The 18,722-nt window shown below is 54.5% G+C and overlaps 1 protein-coding gene across 1 annotated transcript in view; it reads right to left on the bottom strand.

Annotated features, from left to right (window-relative positions):
* Positions 1-834: 834 nt before the first annotated feature.
* Positions 835-18,722, bottom strand: part of RND2 (Rho family GTPase 2) — a 28,798-nt gene continuing 10,910 nt past the window's right edge. Inside the window, exons 3-5 of the mRNA XM_074940596.1 lie at positions 10,503-10,612; positions 5,354-5,488; positions 835-2,311 (exon numbers count right to left, since the gene is read on the bottom strand). Coding sequence (XP_074796697.1) covers positions 2,063-2,311; positions 5,354-5,488; positions 10,503-10,612 — 494 coding nt within the window. The 3' untranslated portion in view covers positions 835-2,062. The remainder of the gene's footprint in view (positions 2,312-5,353; positions 5,489-10,502; positions 10,613-18,722) is intronic.

Genomic DNA, 18,722 nt, shown 5'->3' with positions numbered 1-18,722 from the left:
GCTCCCAGTGTGATGCTGTGGCACAAAGGACTAATGTGATGCTGGGCTGTATAAACAGTGGAGTGGGTAGGCGGTTTTACCTCTGTGTGCAGCATTGGCGAGCCCAATTCTGGACTAATTTATACAGTTCCAGTGTCCACATATTAAAAAGGTTGTTGAAAAATTGGAGTGGGCGCTAAACAGAGCCACAATGATTGAGGGGCTGGAGGAAAAGCCTGATAGTGAGAGACTGCAAAAAGCATATTCTGTTTATCAAAAAGCTTGCGAGGTGCCGTGATAACAGTGTCTAAGTACCTCCGTAGGGAGCCGATACCAGGTACTAGCCAGCGCTTTAATCTCGTGGAGGACAGCAGAACGAGACCCAAGGGCTAGAATCTGGCACCCAGGAAAATTCCTGTTAGAAATAAGGCAGGTGATTAACCATTGGGCCACACTACTGAGGGCAGAGGTGGATTCTCCATTGCTTCAAAACAAGACTGGCTGCCACTGAAATCAGGAGCCAATCATTATTGCCACTTGCCAAGGGCGATACAGCGAAGCCTGGGGCAGCCCACACTGGCCTGCATTGCCCCAGTGCTAACAGGGCGGAGGAGCATGCTGCAAACCTAGCGAATGGTTTAGAGACATAGGACGGAGTGCATGTCGACTTAGACAAGTATCGAGCTGCCAGAGTGACTGCGTGCAGCCTAACATGCTGCTTCTCTCACCTGTGCCAGGCCCGTGTGTGTGACCCGCAGTGACGCCACCAGGAACGAGATGATGAACCCATTTTGCGGGGCAGGGGCCCAGTTCTGCTGCATTCGTTAAAAAGAAACACAGCCGAGCACCTTCTGTTTTCCAATGACATTGTTTATTAGATTCCTGCAGCCCATCAACACAGATGGGCCCAGGCAATGAGGTTGGTGTTTTCCCTTAAAGTGTCTGTGTGACATCAAGTCAAAGTTAAGCTTGTAGTCAAAGGCATTAGAGGACATTAGAAGCCATGAGAGGTGGTAGTAGCAGGCCGATTACAGGGGGCTAGCAAGATAGGACGTTCCATCCCTCCCACTGGTATAGTGGAGATGGGAGGCGGGGGGGCGAGGATTCAAACCAAATAAACACGGGCACCATGCAACATGATCTGCAGCTGGGAAGGGCTGGAGAACAGGATTTGGTTGGTTATTGTGGATTGCTTTGTCGGATGCTGCATGCTTCAGGGTGCAGCTGCCCATGGCAGGGAGCAATACAGTTACTCACCCGGCTATCAGCTGCTCTACACATTCTCCCAAATAGCACCTGCTTGCTAAAGGGAACCACAGTTCATAGGGTGCATCGGCTGGGACTGACCTCTCCTCTGGGGCCAGGTCTCCCCATGGGTAGATCACAACCATTTAAACAGAGTTTGATGTAATTCAAATGTCTCAGAAGGGGCAAATTATCTGTCCTCCACTAGGGGCTGACTAAAAACCCCACTGGGTTATAGTCCACCCCAGGGAGCCTTTCCCTCCCAGCTCACTGACCCAGGTCTCCTACTTCCTACAGTGACCCTGCCTTACAGCTGGAGCCAGTCCCTTCCAGTGGTGAGTCACCAGCTGGGCACCACTGACTCACCTGCTGCTTTTAATCCTAAAAGGTTATTGGGATATTATTTCTTCGGCCCAGGAACACTGTCACTGACAGTTCCCCCCCCCCCCACTTCCCTGGCCTCCGTTCCAGACCCCACCACCTGTCCCCGTGCGAGCTGTGTGTCGGTACAGCCGCACATACTCAGGGAGACATGTGTACAGGAGATTCTCACACATGCTTTTTTTTCCTTTCACTTCAGCACAGACTTTCCAGCACCTGAATATTCCTCTGCTGAGTGGTTCCTTTACCCCAAGCAGTCAGCACAGCAACAGCCAATCCAGAAGTCTCCGTGGTGGGGGGGTGACACATGCACCCTGATTTGCAGCTAGCGTCTCTCAGACCTAGAGAGACTAAAAGAAAAGCCTTGGGAAGGCAGGCTGGCGCCTTTGTCTAGGCCCGTTACTGTACAAAACGAACACCACACACACGCACACACACACTATTTACAGCCCATTTGTCACATGATGGAGCAGCTCTTGGCTCGGTCTTTTCTGATCTCTGTGTCATTCAACAAGTCTGTCCTGCTGGGCATCTGAGACGCCCGCTTCAGTCCCCGCTTGGAGTTGCTGCGCTTGAGATTCTTGTGCATCCTGTTCACGGAGGCCAGCGTGGTTACGTGGAAGACATCCCGCACGCTGTTCTCAGAGACCTTGGAGGAGCATTCCACGTAGGCCACTGCCCCCACCTGCCGTGCCAGCGTGCTGCCCTAGGAGTTGGGGAAGGGAGAGAAGCGTTTGCATGGCAGCCACTGGCAGCATCCGTTCACACGGCATCAGCCTGCGTGTGCTGGCAGCTGCAGGCAGTAAGTACAGCTCAGCGGGAAGCTGCTCTCACACAATGTTAATTCATCCCCTCTCCTAACAGTGAGAGCACTGGGTGCAGACAAGCCTCCTGAGCAGCCGGCACTGTAGGTGCCAATGGGATGGCAGTGCCAGGAACGCTGGTGTCAGGTGCCGGTTCACTAATATCCCAGCTGTGGGCAGAATCAGCCTGTGACAGGCAGGAGGGCCTGTTCTCAGATGGCAGGAGGGCAAGGCGGCCTTTCCTCCCGACTCTCGCTTGGCGTCTGAGGCACGAGAGGGCTGGGGTGCATATCCTCCCCTGAACTAGGCATTCGATTACAGGTTCTTCACATTCCCAGCCCCTGGGCAGGCAGCATGGCCTGGGATTAAGAACACGTAATGGCTTGACTCAACCACCCCTGCCTCTGACAGCTCCACATGCCGGTGCTCTGCCACGCTGGATGCTCGTGCTCCAGCAGGGCTCCAGGAGCTCATGCAAGGCTGTTCCATTTCCACAGGCCAGCCTGAACAAGCAGTAGGGCTGGGACCACGTTACCCACAGAGACACCAGCAAGGGAGAGAGGCAGGGCCTTTGTGCGCTCCTGGCAGAAGTTAGAGCCGCTCAGCCATTGTGGGGAGACGAGGGACAGTAACTGCCGTGCTCACCGCGGTGAGATAATCGAGATAAATGGCACCAGCTCCCAATGGGCAGTGAGAGAACAGGGGGGTTGGTCTCGTCACCTGCTTCTAACTACAAGAACATTTACCCCACAGAACAGCTTCTTTCTTTTCTCCTATCCTTTGCTCCCAGCTTGTCCTGGTGCAAGAGCCCCAGAGTTACCAGGCACTGGCTGCCTAGGCAGCTTCCCATCTATTAGACCCTTCTCTTGTGATTGGCACATTATTACCGTGAATTATTGGAGATTGGGGTCCCATTGTGCTGGGTGCTGTGTATACATTGAGACCATCCCTGGCCTGTCAAATAGACAGACAAAGGCTGGATTATTGTCCCCATTTTACAGGCAAGGAACTGAGGCCCAGAGAGATGTAGAGACTTTTCCCAAGGTCACATGTTGAACCAAGAGCTCCCCAGGCCAGTGCCTTAACCCCACACAGGTCCCATGGCAGACGGAATCCCTCCCCTCCACTTCTGGATAGTGGACCCTGAATCCACGCTGCCTAAAAGTGGGAATTTGCTCATCACTCAGCCAAACACCTGCTCCTTAAATGACTGCAGCCCTGGCACCTAGAAGAGGCAATGGGAGGACTTGTGAGCTCTGTGTCTCCAATGCATGTTTGTGACACCATCTCAGCTGCCCGACCTGCACCGACACCCTAGTAGTGAACCCGGAGGGGAAATCATCCCCTTGTCCCAGTGCGCAACCTTGAACAAGTAAAACCACAGCATCATTTATCCCTCCCCTGCAAGCTGACGCCGTGGTGCCATAAACAGAGAACAGGTTTCAGTCCACAGGAAGCAAGGACAGCCCGACAGTTCTAAAGGGGATGCCAGGAGGCTGCAGCTGGGTGACGGATGCAGCCGGGGCAACATGTGTCTCCCCCCTTACTCCCCAGCAATGCCAAAGAGATGAGGCTGAGCACTCAGCTCAGGGGCAAAGCGCTGCTGTCTCAGGCCTTGGCTGCACACAGTTTTGCCATTTAACCAAAGGCAGGATGTTAAACCATGCAAACCACTGTGTGGATGTGCTGATTTCAGTTTAAACCACGTTAACTTCAGATTAGTTTACATCAGTTAAGAACTGGTTTAAGACAAGCTGAAATAAAACTGCTCTTGCACCAAAACATGCGTCCATGCCATGCGCCAGTTTGCATCAATTTGATTAAACAGATTGGAAAGGGCTTCAGCTTGAGTGGGCCTTGCACTGGCCCCCTGGACAGGGTGAATTTCTCCTTTGGCGCTTTCACCCCAGTTCACTCCCTTGAAATCTGGCAGGTAAAACTCCCCCCATCAAAGACTATGCGGCAATTCCCATGCATCTGGCGGATTGGCATCAGTGCCCTGGAGAGGTTATTGGGTACTGGGCAGCATGTGCCAAAGCAGCAGAAGGCAGGACTGAATCCGTCTGTGACCGCAACTCCTGCATGCTCTGGGAGAACGTGCCACACTCAGGGATGTGTTCACCCATCTGACAGCGAATGGATCATCATGTGGCTTGCACTGGGGCACCCAACCTAAGGGCCAGTCTCAGGGAAATTGAGCAGTGGCTTCCTTGGAGGGGTGGTCTAATGCAGCAGGACGGAATGAAGCCCAACCCTGGTGCCAGATGAACCCACAGACAGCAGCATCCTCTGTCTTACTCACAGCTTGCTCCAAGCTGCGGCGGTCTCATGATCAGAAGCAGTAACAGCCTCCAACGGGCCATGATCTGCTCAGATAAGCAACATTCAGCACTAGGGCTCTGCCCCCAACTGCAGTCACTGAACGCTGGCCTGGGGCTTTCACTCCACCTAGTCTGCAGCAGCCAGCCCGGCAAGTCACCCTGGTCACCGAGTGGAGAAAGAGCTTCCTGCTCGAGCCCAGGGAGCCCTCCCACCTCAGAGCAGCCCCACCCCCGCTGCCGTTACCACCCGCTCTATAGGCGAGATCAAGTGTCTTCATCACCTTCTAGGGAAGTAATTTTAGCTGCTAGGTGCGAACCAGAAACGGACGCCTGTATGCAGAGTAACGGCTCCTGGGAGGCGCCCGCAACCTGAATATTCAGCGAGAGGGCTAAGAATATACCCAGCTCGCACTGAGGGCGGAGAGAAGAGCGTCTGCGAGCCAGAGCTGCCTGCTCCATCGAGCCTGGGCCACACCAGCTCCGGAGCAGGCAGAGAGAGGCCTGGCTGCTGGTCCCAGCACAATGGAGGGCATGCAGCCCAGCTCCCGTCCATCAGCAGGGCTTCCTGTAGCTAGCCGGACTTGGGGCATACCCCACCCCCTGGAGTCTCCTGGAGAAGCTCACCTGCTCGTGTGTGACGGGGATGAGGCGCTGCTTGGAGAGCTCCCGGAGGGTGTTCAGATCTGTCCGCATGTCCAGCTTGCAGCCAACCAGCACGATCTTCGCGTTGGGGCAGAACTCCTGGGTCTCCCCTTGCCACTGCGGGAGAGAGCAACACAGGGGTGGGGTTCAGTGGCAGCTCGCAGGGCTCTCACCGAGAGGGGCTAGGGCTCTCCCCCCCCCCCACCTGCATCCTGGCAGCAAGACAGCTGCCCAGGGTGCAGCAGGAGCCAGCAAGGGGCATTAGCAGACTCTAGCCCTTTGGGCACAGCCCCTTGCTGCCAGCAGGGGGGGCCTAATGGGGGCACCTCAGGAAAGCAGGCAAGGGCAATCGTAATAGTACTGTGTGTCGGACATGTCTTCCAGCTCCACTCCCTGCCCAGAGCTGGGGAGAGAACACAGGAGTCCTGGCTCCCCGTCCGCCCTGCCCGCTCTAACCCACTAGGACCTACTCCCCTCTCCAAGCTGGGGAGAGAACCCAGGAGTCCTGGCTCCCCATCCGTGCCTTCCCCCTTCCACCAGAACACAGTGCTCCATGCTGGCTGGCAGGCAGTGTATCCGAGGACCCCACCTGGCCCAGTCAGCACAGAACGGAGCTCTTTCCACTGGCTGAGTCTCTTTTTCAGTGACAAGAACCCCAAGGCCCTGTCGCTGGAGCCGTGCTCCACAGGGGTGGGGCGCTGCTTTCAGCAGGTTACCTGCAGCCGGCTGGCAGGGAGCTCCCCAGAGACTCCAGGCAGCTGCAGCTGACAGGCCCCGTTTTTCCCCCTGCCCACCCTGGCCTTCAGTTAGCAGCAGCTGGCCCCCAGCCCAGGCAAGCTTCCCTCAGGGAAAAATCTCTCTGAACCGCCAGCTCCACCCTCACTCTCAGCTCCCTGGCTCGGCTCAGTGTCAGCCAGCCTGCGATTTACGGACCGGCATTGGGCTCCCAGCGAGGGAGAGGCCTCGGCCTTCTCCAGGCTGCACGCCAGGGCCCTGGCCCATGCCGTCCCCGCCCCACGAGTTTGCATGGGCGCTCGCTTCAGAACAGGCGTCCCTAACCAGATACTGCTGACATGGATTTACCCTGCCAGGGCAGGAGCCCCAGCAACCCCAAATCAGGGGGACTGATGTCAAAGAAGCCCGGGGTCCATGAGACACAGGGGTGGGGGGGAAAGGGGTATGCAAGATCGCACCTGGATTTGCTGAAACTAGACACGCCAGAGGGGACTTTGCCGTATCCCATTACAAAACACTCAGCCAGTGCACATGCTGGGAGTGGCTGGGTACCTGGAGGCCAGGATGGGAAAACACAGGGACAGTTGCCTTTTGAATCTAACATGAGGCTTTAATGGGATGAGGCTGGAAAAAGCTGCAAAGCCCTCCAGTGCAGATGCCCTTTCCAAGCTGGGGGCACAGCTGTTCGAAGGGCGATTAGCTCACTAGGGCACGTTATTGATGGTCACAGGCAGGGAATTAGCAGAGTGTCTCTTGAATAGGGGGCTTTCTGCTACTTGTTCCAGATGTGCCTTGCAGACCTGCTAAGCCTAAGCTCCCATCCCCCACTGTGGGCCCCCAGGAAGCCACTTCTGGGCTTAACTAAGGAAAAGTAATGACCACACAGTCTGGTGCACAGATCTGGCACTTCAAAGGGTGCCCTAGCTGAGCCCTCTGCACAACTGTTTCCAAGACACCCCAGTCAGCAGGGAGCTATTTGCACAGCAAACTCGGAATTGGTTTGCCTGTCAGGCTTCAGAACACAGCCATGGCCAGTGGCCTTAGGAACTGGGAGCCCTGGAAGGAATAGGCTAGGGCATCAAACGGCCATTTCCTCTGCTCTAACTGGCAGCTTCTGAAGCTCCAGCATGCAGCTCAGTGGCAGCAGCAGAAAATAAAACCATCCCCTGTGACCTCTCCGCCCTCCACCCCTCCCCAAAGAAGATTTGTCTAGGTCGCCCTTGCTGTGATCTGGAGTCAGCTACCTGGCTACGGTGCTCAGTGCTGGGAGGTGCAGCCAGACAGTGAGCAGAAACTCCCAGCATCTCAACTCATCCAGCCTTCACTCAGAACTAGCAATATCCTACTAGAGGAGCCGAAGGGAAAATATTCCAGGCAATTAAAAGACGACCTGGTGCCCACGGTCTGATGGAAAAATACATGACTCAGAATAGCACCGGTTTCATTCTGCAAACATCAGGGCAGAGCAGCCACAGCTGGACTTAGAGAGAGAGAGAAACACCATCTATTCCACCAGGAGGGTGGGCCTCAGTGTTTGCTTCCCCACAGACTGTCCACACCTGTGGCCAGGGACACAGGCAGCTTCTGTGCTGCTCAGCAATTCCACTGCACCAGCAGCTGATTGCACAGCTCACGGGAGATTCCACGGTCTTGGATATCACTGCCAGTTGCCATGACTCAGAGGCTTCGGATGGCAGGTGCCTAAAGTTCCTTTGTAGCTTGAACGCAAACATCAGCATTCATCCAGGGGATAGAGATCCCGATCCTGGAGAAGGTGGAGCAGCAGGGCCACCCGAACTAGGCTCCAAACTACTGCAGCCCCAAAAGGACAGTCCCCTACACTGGAGAGAGAGGGGCCTGATTCTGATCTGTAACCAGGCAGAAGTTAATCTGCATGAGGCAGATGCTGGAGAGGGACACTGGGACTGGAGTTTGCCGTGGGTCCCAGACACAGGGCTGCACTACCAAGACCTGTCAGGATTAAGGCACTGCACCACGAAAGCCCAGGCTGTATATACTAGCAAGCTGTTTGTTTGGATTCTCTCAGGTGGCTCCTTCCCCCTCAGTGTGACATGCTGTTTATATAAACTAGGGCTCCACGAATCAAATGCTCGTTCAGGTTTTGCATCCTAGGCATCAGACGGGCTGTGATAGTAAAAAGATTCCTCTGCTGAATTAGCATCTTGGCCCAGGGCTTTATTAGGCAGCTTTATTATCCTTACTAATTTGATATCAAAAGCTAAACCCTATTTCCACTTCATGGTGTCTTAGGCATTCTCCTCACCTCTGAAGGCTGCAAAACCTGCGCCAAAGGAAACAAGGCATCTACTCAGAGGTACTTAAGAAATCCCTGGTGTTTTAGGGTTTATTTTAAGTTGCCATATCAAAAAGACATTGCCTAATAGTATTTGAGGCATCTGGGAAGGCTGTGGAGGGAACATCTTGCATTTAACAGCACAGAAGTGTATGCAAACAGGGCCATAAATAAATGCCGGCTCAGGATAATTAGTGGGTTTCTTGCTCATTAAGGTAGAAATGATTTGCTGTTGCTATTATTCTGCAGATCCTTAAACTGGGCAATGAGTCTCCTTACCGTCCACATGCAGCCTGCCGCCCTCTAAACAGAGAGAGCCAGATCTAGGGAGCTGGTTTGGATTCAAACACTGAGCGAGTTGTTAAGGGTCTTTGTCCCCTTTGCCAGGATCTTGCAGTCCCAGCCCCACCTCCCAGTGCTCCCTATCAGCAGGAACAGCTGAACAAGAGGCATTTGCTTCAGCTCAGCAGTTGGCAAAACTTTGTGGGGGTCACCAGGCCAGACACCACAACGTGACTTATTCAGAAGCCAGTGTCTGGGCCAGTCCAGTAACTTGGGGCTTGTTAGCGGGAGCAACAATAGTGATCTTAGATTTCTGCAGGGTCTTTCGCTCCACGGGACACCAAAGTGCTTTTCAAAGCAGATATCAGCCATGGCACCCCTCCGGAGAGGGACAGAGCAGCTATTTCACAGAGCACAGCAATGGTGCACTGCAGTGAGAACTGCAGGAGGAATCTCAGCCGAGGGAATGTAATGGCCCATCCGAGTTTGGCCAGGATGCTAGGGTAACAGGAAGTGCTATCGGGTCACAGATGTGGGTTTTGCAGCTCACCAGAAAGGAGGCTGCTCCGACAGCATGATACCCATAGGCAAAATTCTGGGATGTTGGGTCACTCAGTGCTAACTCAGAGGGAAGTGCTTTCCCGGCACCGTTCCTTGCAGTGCTGCAGGTTGTCCCTGGTAGCCTTCCATCTCTGTACCACATAGTGCATGCAGGTCTGCTGAAGTTCTACCCAAAATCTGTTATCCCTGGGTAGCTCTAAGATCGGACATACTATTACCAGCCACACAGAACGGCTTTGCTGGAAGGTGCTAAACTTTCACTAGACAAACCTCTAGCTGCTAGTGGAGAAGCTTGACCGGTCAGCTCAGATTTATGCTGCCAGTGGCCCGTGGCAGGCAGCGTCCAAGTGCCCATGGACTAACCATGGCCCTCTGCCTGGCCAACACCCTCATGCCAATTCATCTTATTCTCAGACAGGTCTGAGATTCAGTGGCACAGCTGGTTATTTCTGTTGTCAGTCTGTGGGGAGTTGACCGCCGCCCTCTCCACGGTGCATACGCTGACCTGAGGGGGACTGAGCCAGCTAATGAACTCTCCAGTCACAAGAAAATAGGCACCAGGCCCACTTCTCGACTCTCATGAGCTAATTCCTAGCACGCCAGCTGCTGGGGGTGCTAACCAGGCCTTTGAGATGCACAGCGCTTTCTGAGGGCTTCATTAAAAACAGAACACTCACCAAGCCATCCTACTCCTACGCACACACTCCCTTCTCCAGCCATCCAGGAGCTGCACTGTTCATATGGGCGCCTTTCAGTTTGAAATGTGTCACTTTCTGCTGCATCCCATGTGGGGGGAGGCAGCAGCCGCTGTCAAGGGTAGGGATGAGAAAAGTGGCCTCTGACCTGGCTCATGGCAGGGGACTGGCCCCTCCAGAAGGGCTCAGGTATCAAGAGCCTCACTCCAGGAAAGAGCTGGTCCTTTCCCAGGCAGTGTGAGCACCCTGGGGGAGGGGGAAAGCGCACCAGGTGAGCAAGTGTGCACAGGCCATCTCGCCCCACCATTCAGGGCCCCGTCCCTGTGAGCAGAGAGCCCGACACCATTCTGAGCTGGGTGTTAGACAATGGCCAGGACACACAGTCGGACCTAGAGGGTCGACGGGGCATTCACCTGGCCCATGGCAATGCCCTGACCCCATTTCCACAGGCCTTGGGCTACAAATTCCCAGAGTGGCACCCTGGGCTGTAATGACATAGCCTGCTTCACGGGACAGCGGCCATGACAGAGCACCAGACACTGACCTTCTTGAGTACACTGTCCAGCGTCTCTGGGCGGCTGATGTCAAAGCAGATGAGCACAGCGTCCGAATCAGGGTAGGCCAAGGGGCGGACGTTGTCGTAATACGCTGAGCCTGCAACAGAGAGAGGGAGGTGAGCCATTAGTGGAGACATGCTCCACACCCCTGGATTGTGCTAGACAGGAGCGAGGCTGTCAGTTATTCCTGGAGCCTGGTGAGGGCAAGCCAGGCAGGTAGACCTGTTCGCTCTCCCAGGTGCCAAATTGTTAATTCCAGGCACAGCTGGTGGTGATGTTGGTACAGAACTGCCCAGGTAATGGAATTAATGCCACTTGGTCTGGGTTTATGGACAATAGAACCTGTCAAACTAATCTGATATTTTTTGTATGAGATAACAAGTTTGGTTGATAAAGGTGATTGTGTTGATGTAATATACTAAAATTCCTGTAAGGTGTTTGACTTGGTACCACCCGACATTCTGATTAAAAACTAGAATGAGATAAAATTAACATGGCCCATTAAATGGATTAAAAGCCAGCTAACAGATAGATCTGAAAATGTAACTATAAACAGGGAATCATCACTGAGCAGGTGTGTTTCTAGTGGGATCCTGCAGGGATCTGTTCTTGGCTTTGCCCTATTTAACATTTTTATCAATGACCTGGAGGAAAACATAAAATCATCAGTCAGCCAGATTCCCTTTTTTGGTACATAAAAACGGGCCGTGTTTGGAGACTGGGCCATAAATAGAGGAACTCCGATTCTGGATTCCGCAGGGTTTCTGGCGGAGCTGGCAGGGTGCCTGCACTGCTCCCCACCCAGCCAGCCCTCAAATGCAAATGTCAGCCGTTAAAGTCAGCATCCCATCACGTTTTTATTTGAAGTGCATTCTGTGTGCGATTGTAAATGCCTCAGTAAACAGTAATGGAGCAATCAGCTCACTGCTACTTAAAACCACTGTTACAGTTTTATATTTGGCTTTACAATGGCTTAAGCTTCCGGGAGGGATGAGCAGCAGCTGTTCATTTATGAAACGGGGAAGCAGACACCCGAGTCCTTGTTGAATTCACTATTCTTTTTCCCTCTTTCGCCAAAAGAATCCCCCACCCCGAGGGTGCGGAAACAGGACACGCTTCCTGTCGGCAGCCCCTTGGGAATACTCTTGGCCGGCACTTTCCCACTGCGAGGGAGGGAGTCCGAGCACCCAGGCCGGGTGTCAAATGGCCCCTTGATGGAGCGCAGCGTCTGATGAATTATGGATGATGACAGTTCACATTTCCGGAAGGGTGAGAGGAGAATAGGCTAATTCTCTGCTGGAGTTTCTAGTCATGAGAATCTAGCTCTCCTCCCCCGTCGCTGGCTAAGAGAAGGCTCTGCCACATGAGCCGGGACGCATAGCGCCAACTGGGAGCTTGGCAGATAAGAGGACAAGGCCCTGACCCAAACTGTCTCCCATTGAAATATCCTTCTCCTCCATGGCGGGAGGGGGAAATAAGCCACTTGAAGCAGGGTTTCCTCGTCTGCGTGGACAAGCTGAGCACAGAGCCCTATTGATTCCTGGTTCAGCCCCGGAGAGGGAGAACATTCTGATCTCCCCTTTCCACGGCAGAGCAGGCAGCCCCCCGGCACCATCAGGGCTCAATGGGCTTTAGGAGAATTTTAACGGAGCACATGTGCTAACCTCACAGAGCCCTCCCACTATCACAGAGAAGGACACATCAACTCTGCCCAGCCAAGGGCCATGCCAGAACCCTAAGACCAGCCCCACAGGTGCTGTGCATGGCTGCCATCTGCTCGCTGGTGGAGTGCTGAATGCCGAGGCCTGGTACTGAAACACAGCGGAGTCATGGGCTGCATGTTAGAATCCCCCGAACCATGGAGAGGAGGTCAACAGATCACGGGTCTCATAGTGCCGTTCCACAAGCCACAAGTGAGCGTTCAGGAAACCTAGAGGGCTGGGGATGGGGAGCTGGACAGGAATCAGCCCACCACTCACTGTAGAGACGAGGTGGGTGAGGTAACAAGTTTTATTGGACCAACTTCCGCTAGTTAAAGAGACGTGCTTTCCTCGCCCACCTTGTCTCTCTCAAGCCTGGGACCAACACAGCCACAGGAACACTGCAAACTGTACGAATCAATCAACACTTTACCAGGCATGTCGTACCCAGAGCCAAAGCCGCAGGGATAGGACATGAGGGAGCAGCTCCTGACAGCTCCACAGTGCATCTGTTAATCTCAGATGTCCACCATTCATTAGGGTCACATCTCTCCCAGAGTGATCCCCATCTGGGGAGGGGTCTCCCATCCTGGGAGCCCAAAAAGCCTTGAGCCGGATTTTCCAGAAGTGCTGAGCACTCAGGACTCCTGGGGACTGGAGAAGTTCAGACACTGCAAAGTGAGGGTGGCCCCAGCCTATGACAGCTCCAGCACAGGGCACCTGCTTTTGAGCGATCGGACTCAGATGCTCCAGTCTGGGCCAGTTAAGGCTCCAGGCCCAAGAGGGAGAGTCACCACCAGCCTGCACGAGAGAGCCCCCTGCACATCGCACTAGAAGCTAGAGGATGCCCAGCCAGCACCCCAGTTGCAGGGCAAGCCAGCTGCCTGTGCTCCCACCTGCCATAACTGCCCGACAGCCTGGCCCGCCCCTGGGGTTCCCCGTGGGAACACTCTGGTCTGGTCTGTGGAGGCGGCAGCCAGCAGGCTGAGAGAGCAGCTGAAGGAGCCCCTGGAACGCTGCACCCTGCGGATCCATCTGGAGAGTCCCGACCCAGCCTTAGGCCCGAATCACCTTGTCTGTGGCTGGCAGGTCTGGCACCAGCCATCCCTCCCCTTCCCAGCTGTCCCTGGAGCACAGAGCGGACCCCACTCCCACAGAATCGGAGGCTGCTGGTTAAGGTGGCCAGAACCCCGCAGGGCTGAGCTCCGCTGGGCAGCCGGTTTCCAGGCCCCTCTTCCAAAGCCAGTTGGGCAGCTTGAGCTCTGTTACAGTCTGGGCAATGATAGACACGGGCTCTGCTGTCGGAACCGGTCACAGGGCCCTCCCGGCTGCACTGGGACCCAGCTAACGGACATGGGACCCAGCACAGATCTCTGCGTGCTCAGAAAGGAACCTGGATAGAGTCTGTATAGAGCCTTTATCCCCCTGTGTGGGCAGGACTGCACCCTCACCCCCCCCCCCGGGGCAGGAGGCCCCCCATCCTCCTCCCCCCAACCCCTGACACCCTGCCCCACACACCCTCTTGTTAGAGTTCAAGTTTTAAAGAAAGGTCTCTGGATGCCTCCTCCTCTCTTCCAGTCTGGGCAACTTTCCCTTTTGTGCAGGAGATTTCGGCTCCTCTGAGCATAGTCATTGCTACAGCCAACTGTATCCTAGCAACATGCCATTTCCTGCAGCGCATCCTGCGGGGCTGCTGACTAATGGAGCACGGCCCTTGATTTAGTCTCTGCACCACCAGCAGTGTCACTACCCTCCTGAGTCACACACACACACACTTCAGCAGCTTCTCCCACCGCGTGAGCATGCGCTCGCTCTTCAGGGGCTGCCAGGGCAGCGGGGGCCTCCCGCTGATGGGGAGGAGGCTCCAGGCCAGAATGGCCTTTGCACCCCCTGACAGGCTGCTCCCAACTCAGGAGCTTGGGAGAGGCACAGAAGCAGAGGTTGAAGTCACACTCATGTCACTCCTGGCTGGTCCAGAAACCCGCCCGCTTTCCAGAGTCTGTTCCAGCCATGGACAGCAAAGGCCGGAGCAGTCTCTGCCTGCCCTAGGGGCCCCAAAGCCAGAGGGGTTTGGAGGCAGAGGAAGGCTTTCACATCTCCCTAAGACCCAGGCTTTCCAATGGTCTTTCAGGGAAATGACTTTCAAATTCGCCTGAGGGGCCATTTTAGAATTTCTGCAGCCAACACTTTGACAATCAAAGGCCCTGGTCCCCCCCCCCCAACATCGACTCTGGCTTGCTGACCACTCTACGCCTTTCAAGGATTCCAGCGAGACGCCCTGGAGACCTACGGTTTAGCGCTTTCCAAGGTGTGCACGGGCTCATGGGTCCATGGAGCCAGCCTGCCAGGACTGCCTAGGACATGCTCCCTTTCGGATCCAGGTCTGCAGGAAATAAGATTGATGGACATCTGTCCATGATTAAAGAGAGAAAACTAGACTGAGTCACCAAAGTCACTGTCAAAAATAAAACAAAGCGTCTGAAATTCAGAGGTGACTAGCTCCTCTCCCTTAGCAGCACCATGCTGGGGGTTGTGACTCGGCCAGGGAGTCTCCTGTTGGGCAAGGGACTGCAATGTGCTGTTGCCTTTACACCAAAACAGAGCTAATCTCAGTTTGCTGCTTCTCAGCTGTTCTGAGTGATAATGAGACTCGGAGCACGGGGCCCCTCCAGCCAACACTAGCATGTTCCAAGCTGGGACAGCAAATATGGATCCAGAGCCCCAGCAGGCTGGGCAGGAGGCCCCCACCAGCCCCAGCTTATGCAGCACAGAAAGCTGCCGAGGGGCCTGAATCTTTGAGCCTCACACTCTACCCAGAGGATTTGCTGTAAAAACCTCTTCCTCCAGAACCCACAGATGCTGCAGTGCATCGTGGAGTCCTGCCAAGAACGTCCTTTACAGAGCAAGGCAGCGGCTCCAGCCGGCTCGCTGAAGTGCTGGATGCCAAGCACAAGGCGCAAAGCCAGCCCACAGATTGCAGAGCCTGCCGAGAACGCTCCCCCTGCACCAGAAGAATCCCAGCTCCCAGGCATATGGCAAACAAGCCCACTAGCTGAGCACCCTCAGCCTCCGCTTTGTGCGGGGAGGGTGCTCGGCTCGTTTTCCTTGGCTGGTGCTCACAGAAGGCCCCAGCTCTGTGCAGAGGGTTCACACCATTTCTGCCAGTCCTGGCATGGCAGCAGGCTATCTAACGCTCCATTTCCACTCCAAGGCCCACTCCCAGCTCAGATCACACACACGGGAGGCCATGTGGCCATAGCTGTAAATAACAACACACATCTTCCCAGCACCTTGCACTGCAGGATCTCCAGCACATCAGGAACATGTAACTAGGCAGACACAAGCAGGGGGAAATAGCGGCCCCTGCAGCCCCCACCCCCCTGGCCTTAGGTCAGCATTCTTGCCCTTCTTGGCTATATGAAGTGGATGGGAGATACCTCTTGGCAGTTAGCTGGACAGAGGATTCATTTTCTAGCCACAAAGGCTGTGAATACACAGGAGTGACTCTGATACACACCCTTCCCAGCAAACATCCCCCCCAGGCTGGCTGGGAAACCCTGGGCGGTTGGGGGATGGATGAGGACTAGCGTGAGAACAAAGCTCAGCTTTGGAACAAGCACAGCATTCAATCACACGCAGCCTTGCCAATCCAGCCGATTTACAATTTTGAGTGCTACAATCCCCGAGTTAATATTACATGAAGTGCCAGCTAAACGCAACTGCTTTCCTGATTAGTCACTGCCCCAGCAGGTCCAGCGAGGATGGAGGTGTTAATAAATAGTAATAATAGGAGATTTTATTCATCCTGTGAAAATCCCAACATGCTTTACAAACGCACGGGATAAAGGAATACTTCACCCAGCCTCCCTCAGGCTGGAAGACAACAGCGATATGACAGTGGACAGCAAATCTACAGTCATTTGGGACGGGGAATAAAGAAGGACAATGCTGAGGAAGGATGGTCAGAGCACCAGTCTGGGGCTTAGGAGACATGGGTTCAGTTCTCTCCTGCACCACAGACTCCCTGTGACCTCAGGCCAGTCACCGAGTCTCTCTGCCTTGCCACTGGGACAATAGCCCTGCTTTCCCAAAGAGTGAGGACAGATGTACGAAAGATTGCAAGGGGTCAGATACTACAGTGACGGGCCAGGTAAGTGCCTCGGAGACAGAGGATGGCCAACTGTGATTACCCCAGTGAGACCGACTAGGAAAGCAGAGCCCCGCCGGGGCAGCCGTGGGATCTGTGACATCCACATGTGGGGCGCAGCTCACCAGCACAATGCCCCCCTAGCATCACCCCAGGGCAGTCGTCTACACCTAGTCAGAGCGAAGTGTGCCCCCTCCTGGGGAAAAGACCACTTGCTGCAGCACCCAAGTTTCCCCCTGGAGGTCTCCCAACCACCTGTGCTTGGCGCATAGCCCTGCTTAGCTCATGAGCTCTGACAAGGGTCTAGCCCAAGGTGAAGGGCTGCACCGAGGCAGTGACGTAGGAAGAGCGAATGGGTGGATGAGCACTGGGCTCACAGCCTTTACCTGCCAGGCCAGAGGCAGCATGGATGGTGGCTTGGAGTGAATCTACAGACGCCAGTCAGGTGGCATCCAGCTTCCTGCCATGGCAGCAGCCTGGGAACACCTCTGCCAGGTACAGAGCTGCACAAGGGAGCAGGACTGGGCTCTGAGGGCTCTGGGTGCCAGGGGCTGAAGATGCAGCCTCCTCCGTGACACAGCCATGCACTGGGGAGCAGCGAGTCATCTCCCTGCTGCGTCAGGACAGGATGTTCTTCCGGCTGCACCAAGTGGCCCCCAGATGGGATAAGAGCAGAACAGGGAGGGAACATGATGCTCCAAGGCAAGCGGGCTTCATGCATACAAACTATTTTTTGTGGACTGCTGGCTCCTCCTCACTCTGCTAGCACTCCTCAGCTTTGTCTTAGAAGGAGGAGAACTCAGAGACATGCCTGAGCCCAGTGTAAACAGTTAGTGGGGGGGGGGGGGAGGGGCAGGATCAAAGCAAGTTACAGACTTTTCAGCAGGCCACAAAAGGCCGCACTGCCACAGCTCTGCACAGCTCCATCCCCCGAAAGAGACACTCCCTCTTTGCTGCAGATGCCACCGCCTGTCTGGCCCTTCCTAGCTCCCTTTCTGCCCTCTGCAAAATCCTGCAATTCACAGGCCTGAGCAAAGCCCTTCTGAGCGATAAATGCAGTTGGGTTTCTCTCTCCCGCATCCACCTTTGTGCTTTGAGGTGTCCTTGAATGGAGCCTCCTGCAGCAGGCAGCTTATTTGCATGAGAAAGGCACAGATCGTATATAACAGCCCCGCTATTGTCCCCCTCCCAGGACCTGGCCAAGGGGAAGTAAAGAAGTGTAAAAGACCCTGGACTGAAAACCTGACAGTGAATGAAAGGGACAGAAGTGGCAGCCTTCCCAGAAGTCTTTGGTAAATAACAGCCAGGCCAGTCCCCATGGGGAGCTGGGAACTGGCCAGCTGATTTTCTAAGAAATGTTTGGTGCCATTTTCTCTGCAGATGCACTGAGAGGGGACGCCCTCCCACGTCTCCTGGCAGCTACCGAGGGCCAGCTGAACACCGCGAGAGTGCAGGGAAAAGCAGCCCAGCCTTCAAGAGCTGGTTAAACAGCCTTGCGAGGACACGCCTCGTCCCAAGTGTGGGGAGGTTTGGGGGTTTGCATGCTCTTTACTATTTGTCTGGAAAAAGCCAGCTGGCATTTACAGGAAGCGAGCATGTCATGGGAATCCAGCCACTAGCCTTGCCAGCTCGGGATGGGCCCGGCCCTGCAGAGATCCCTTCATTGTGATGTGTATGTGCAGTGCCCGCCAATAGCTACAGGAATCCATGTGCACTGACTGCAGACACATCCCCCCAGATCCTTTACTCGGGGGCTGGCCTGAAAACAAAGCACTCAGCTACTGGCGATGCCAACCATCTGGACTGGGAGCTTTTTCTGTCCCACTCTCTGGAATTCCTTCTGATGCATCTTCCCGTCTTGCAGAAACTCTCCGGAATACACCTGCTTCCAAGCTGCGCATCCAGTGGAAAAAGCCATCCAGCCAGATCCATAGGAAGGGCACTTTGTGCCCTCGGAACCAATGCAGGCCCACTTTTAACAGGGGCATTGTAGATGCCATTTAATAAAAGCTTCACAAGAGAACGGCTGGTATTTATATAGCACCAGCAATCTGACAGACTCTTTGCAGATGTGCAGGAAGGCAGGGTCCCTGCCCTAACATGACAATCCTTAAACTACAAAGAAAAGGTAGCATTTAAAGAGAACTGGCTGGATGTCTCTGGAATACAACAGAGCAGACTATTTAAATGTCCCACCTCTTTATAGCTAGAACTGATGGTCAATATAAGCAGGGGGCCAAGGAATTCGCTACTGCGGCTTTTTATAGAGCAGTACCTGTCAAGTCAGGAAGATAATCTGAGCTTTCTTTCATTGGCTCAGAGATCAGCTTCGTTCTCCTAATCTGAAACAAGCCCCGTTC

Source organism: Natator depressus, chromosome 27 (assembly GCF_965152275.1).
Source record: "Natator depressus isolate rNatDep1 chromosome 27, rNatDep2.hap1, whole genome shotgun sequence".
Classification (NCBI taxonomy): domain Eukaryota; kingdom Metazoa; phylum Chordata; order Testudines; family Cheloniidae; genus Natator; species Natator depressus.
Note: the sequence above shows the minus strand (reverse complement) of the source record. Positions and strands in the feature narration are given on the sequence as shown.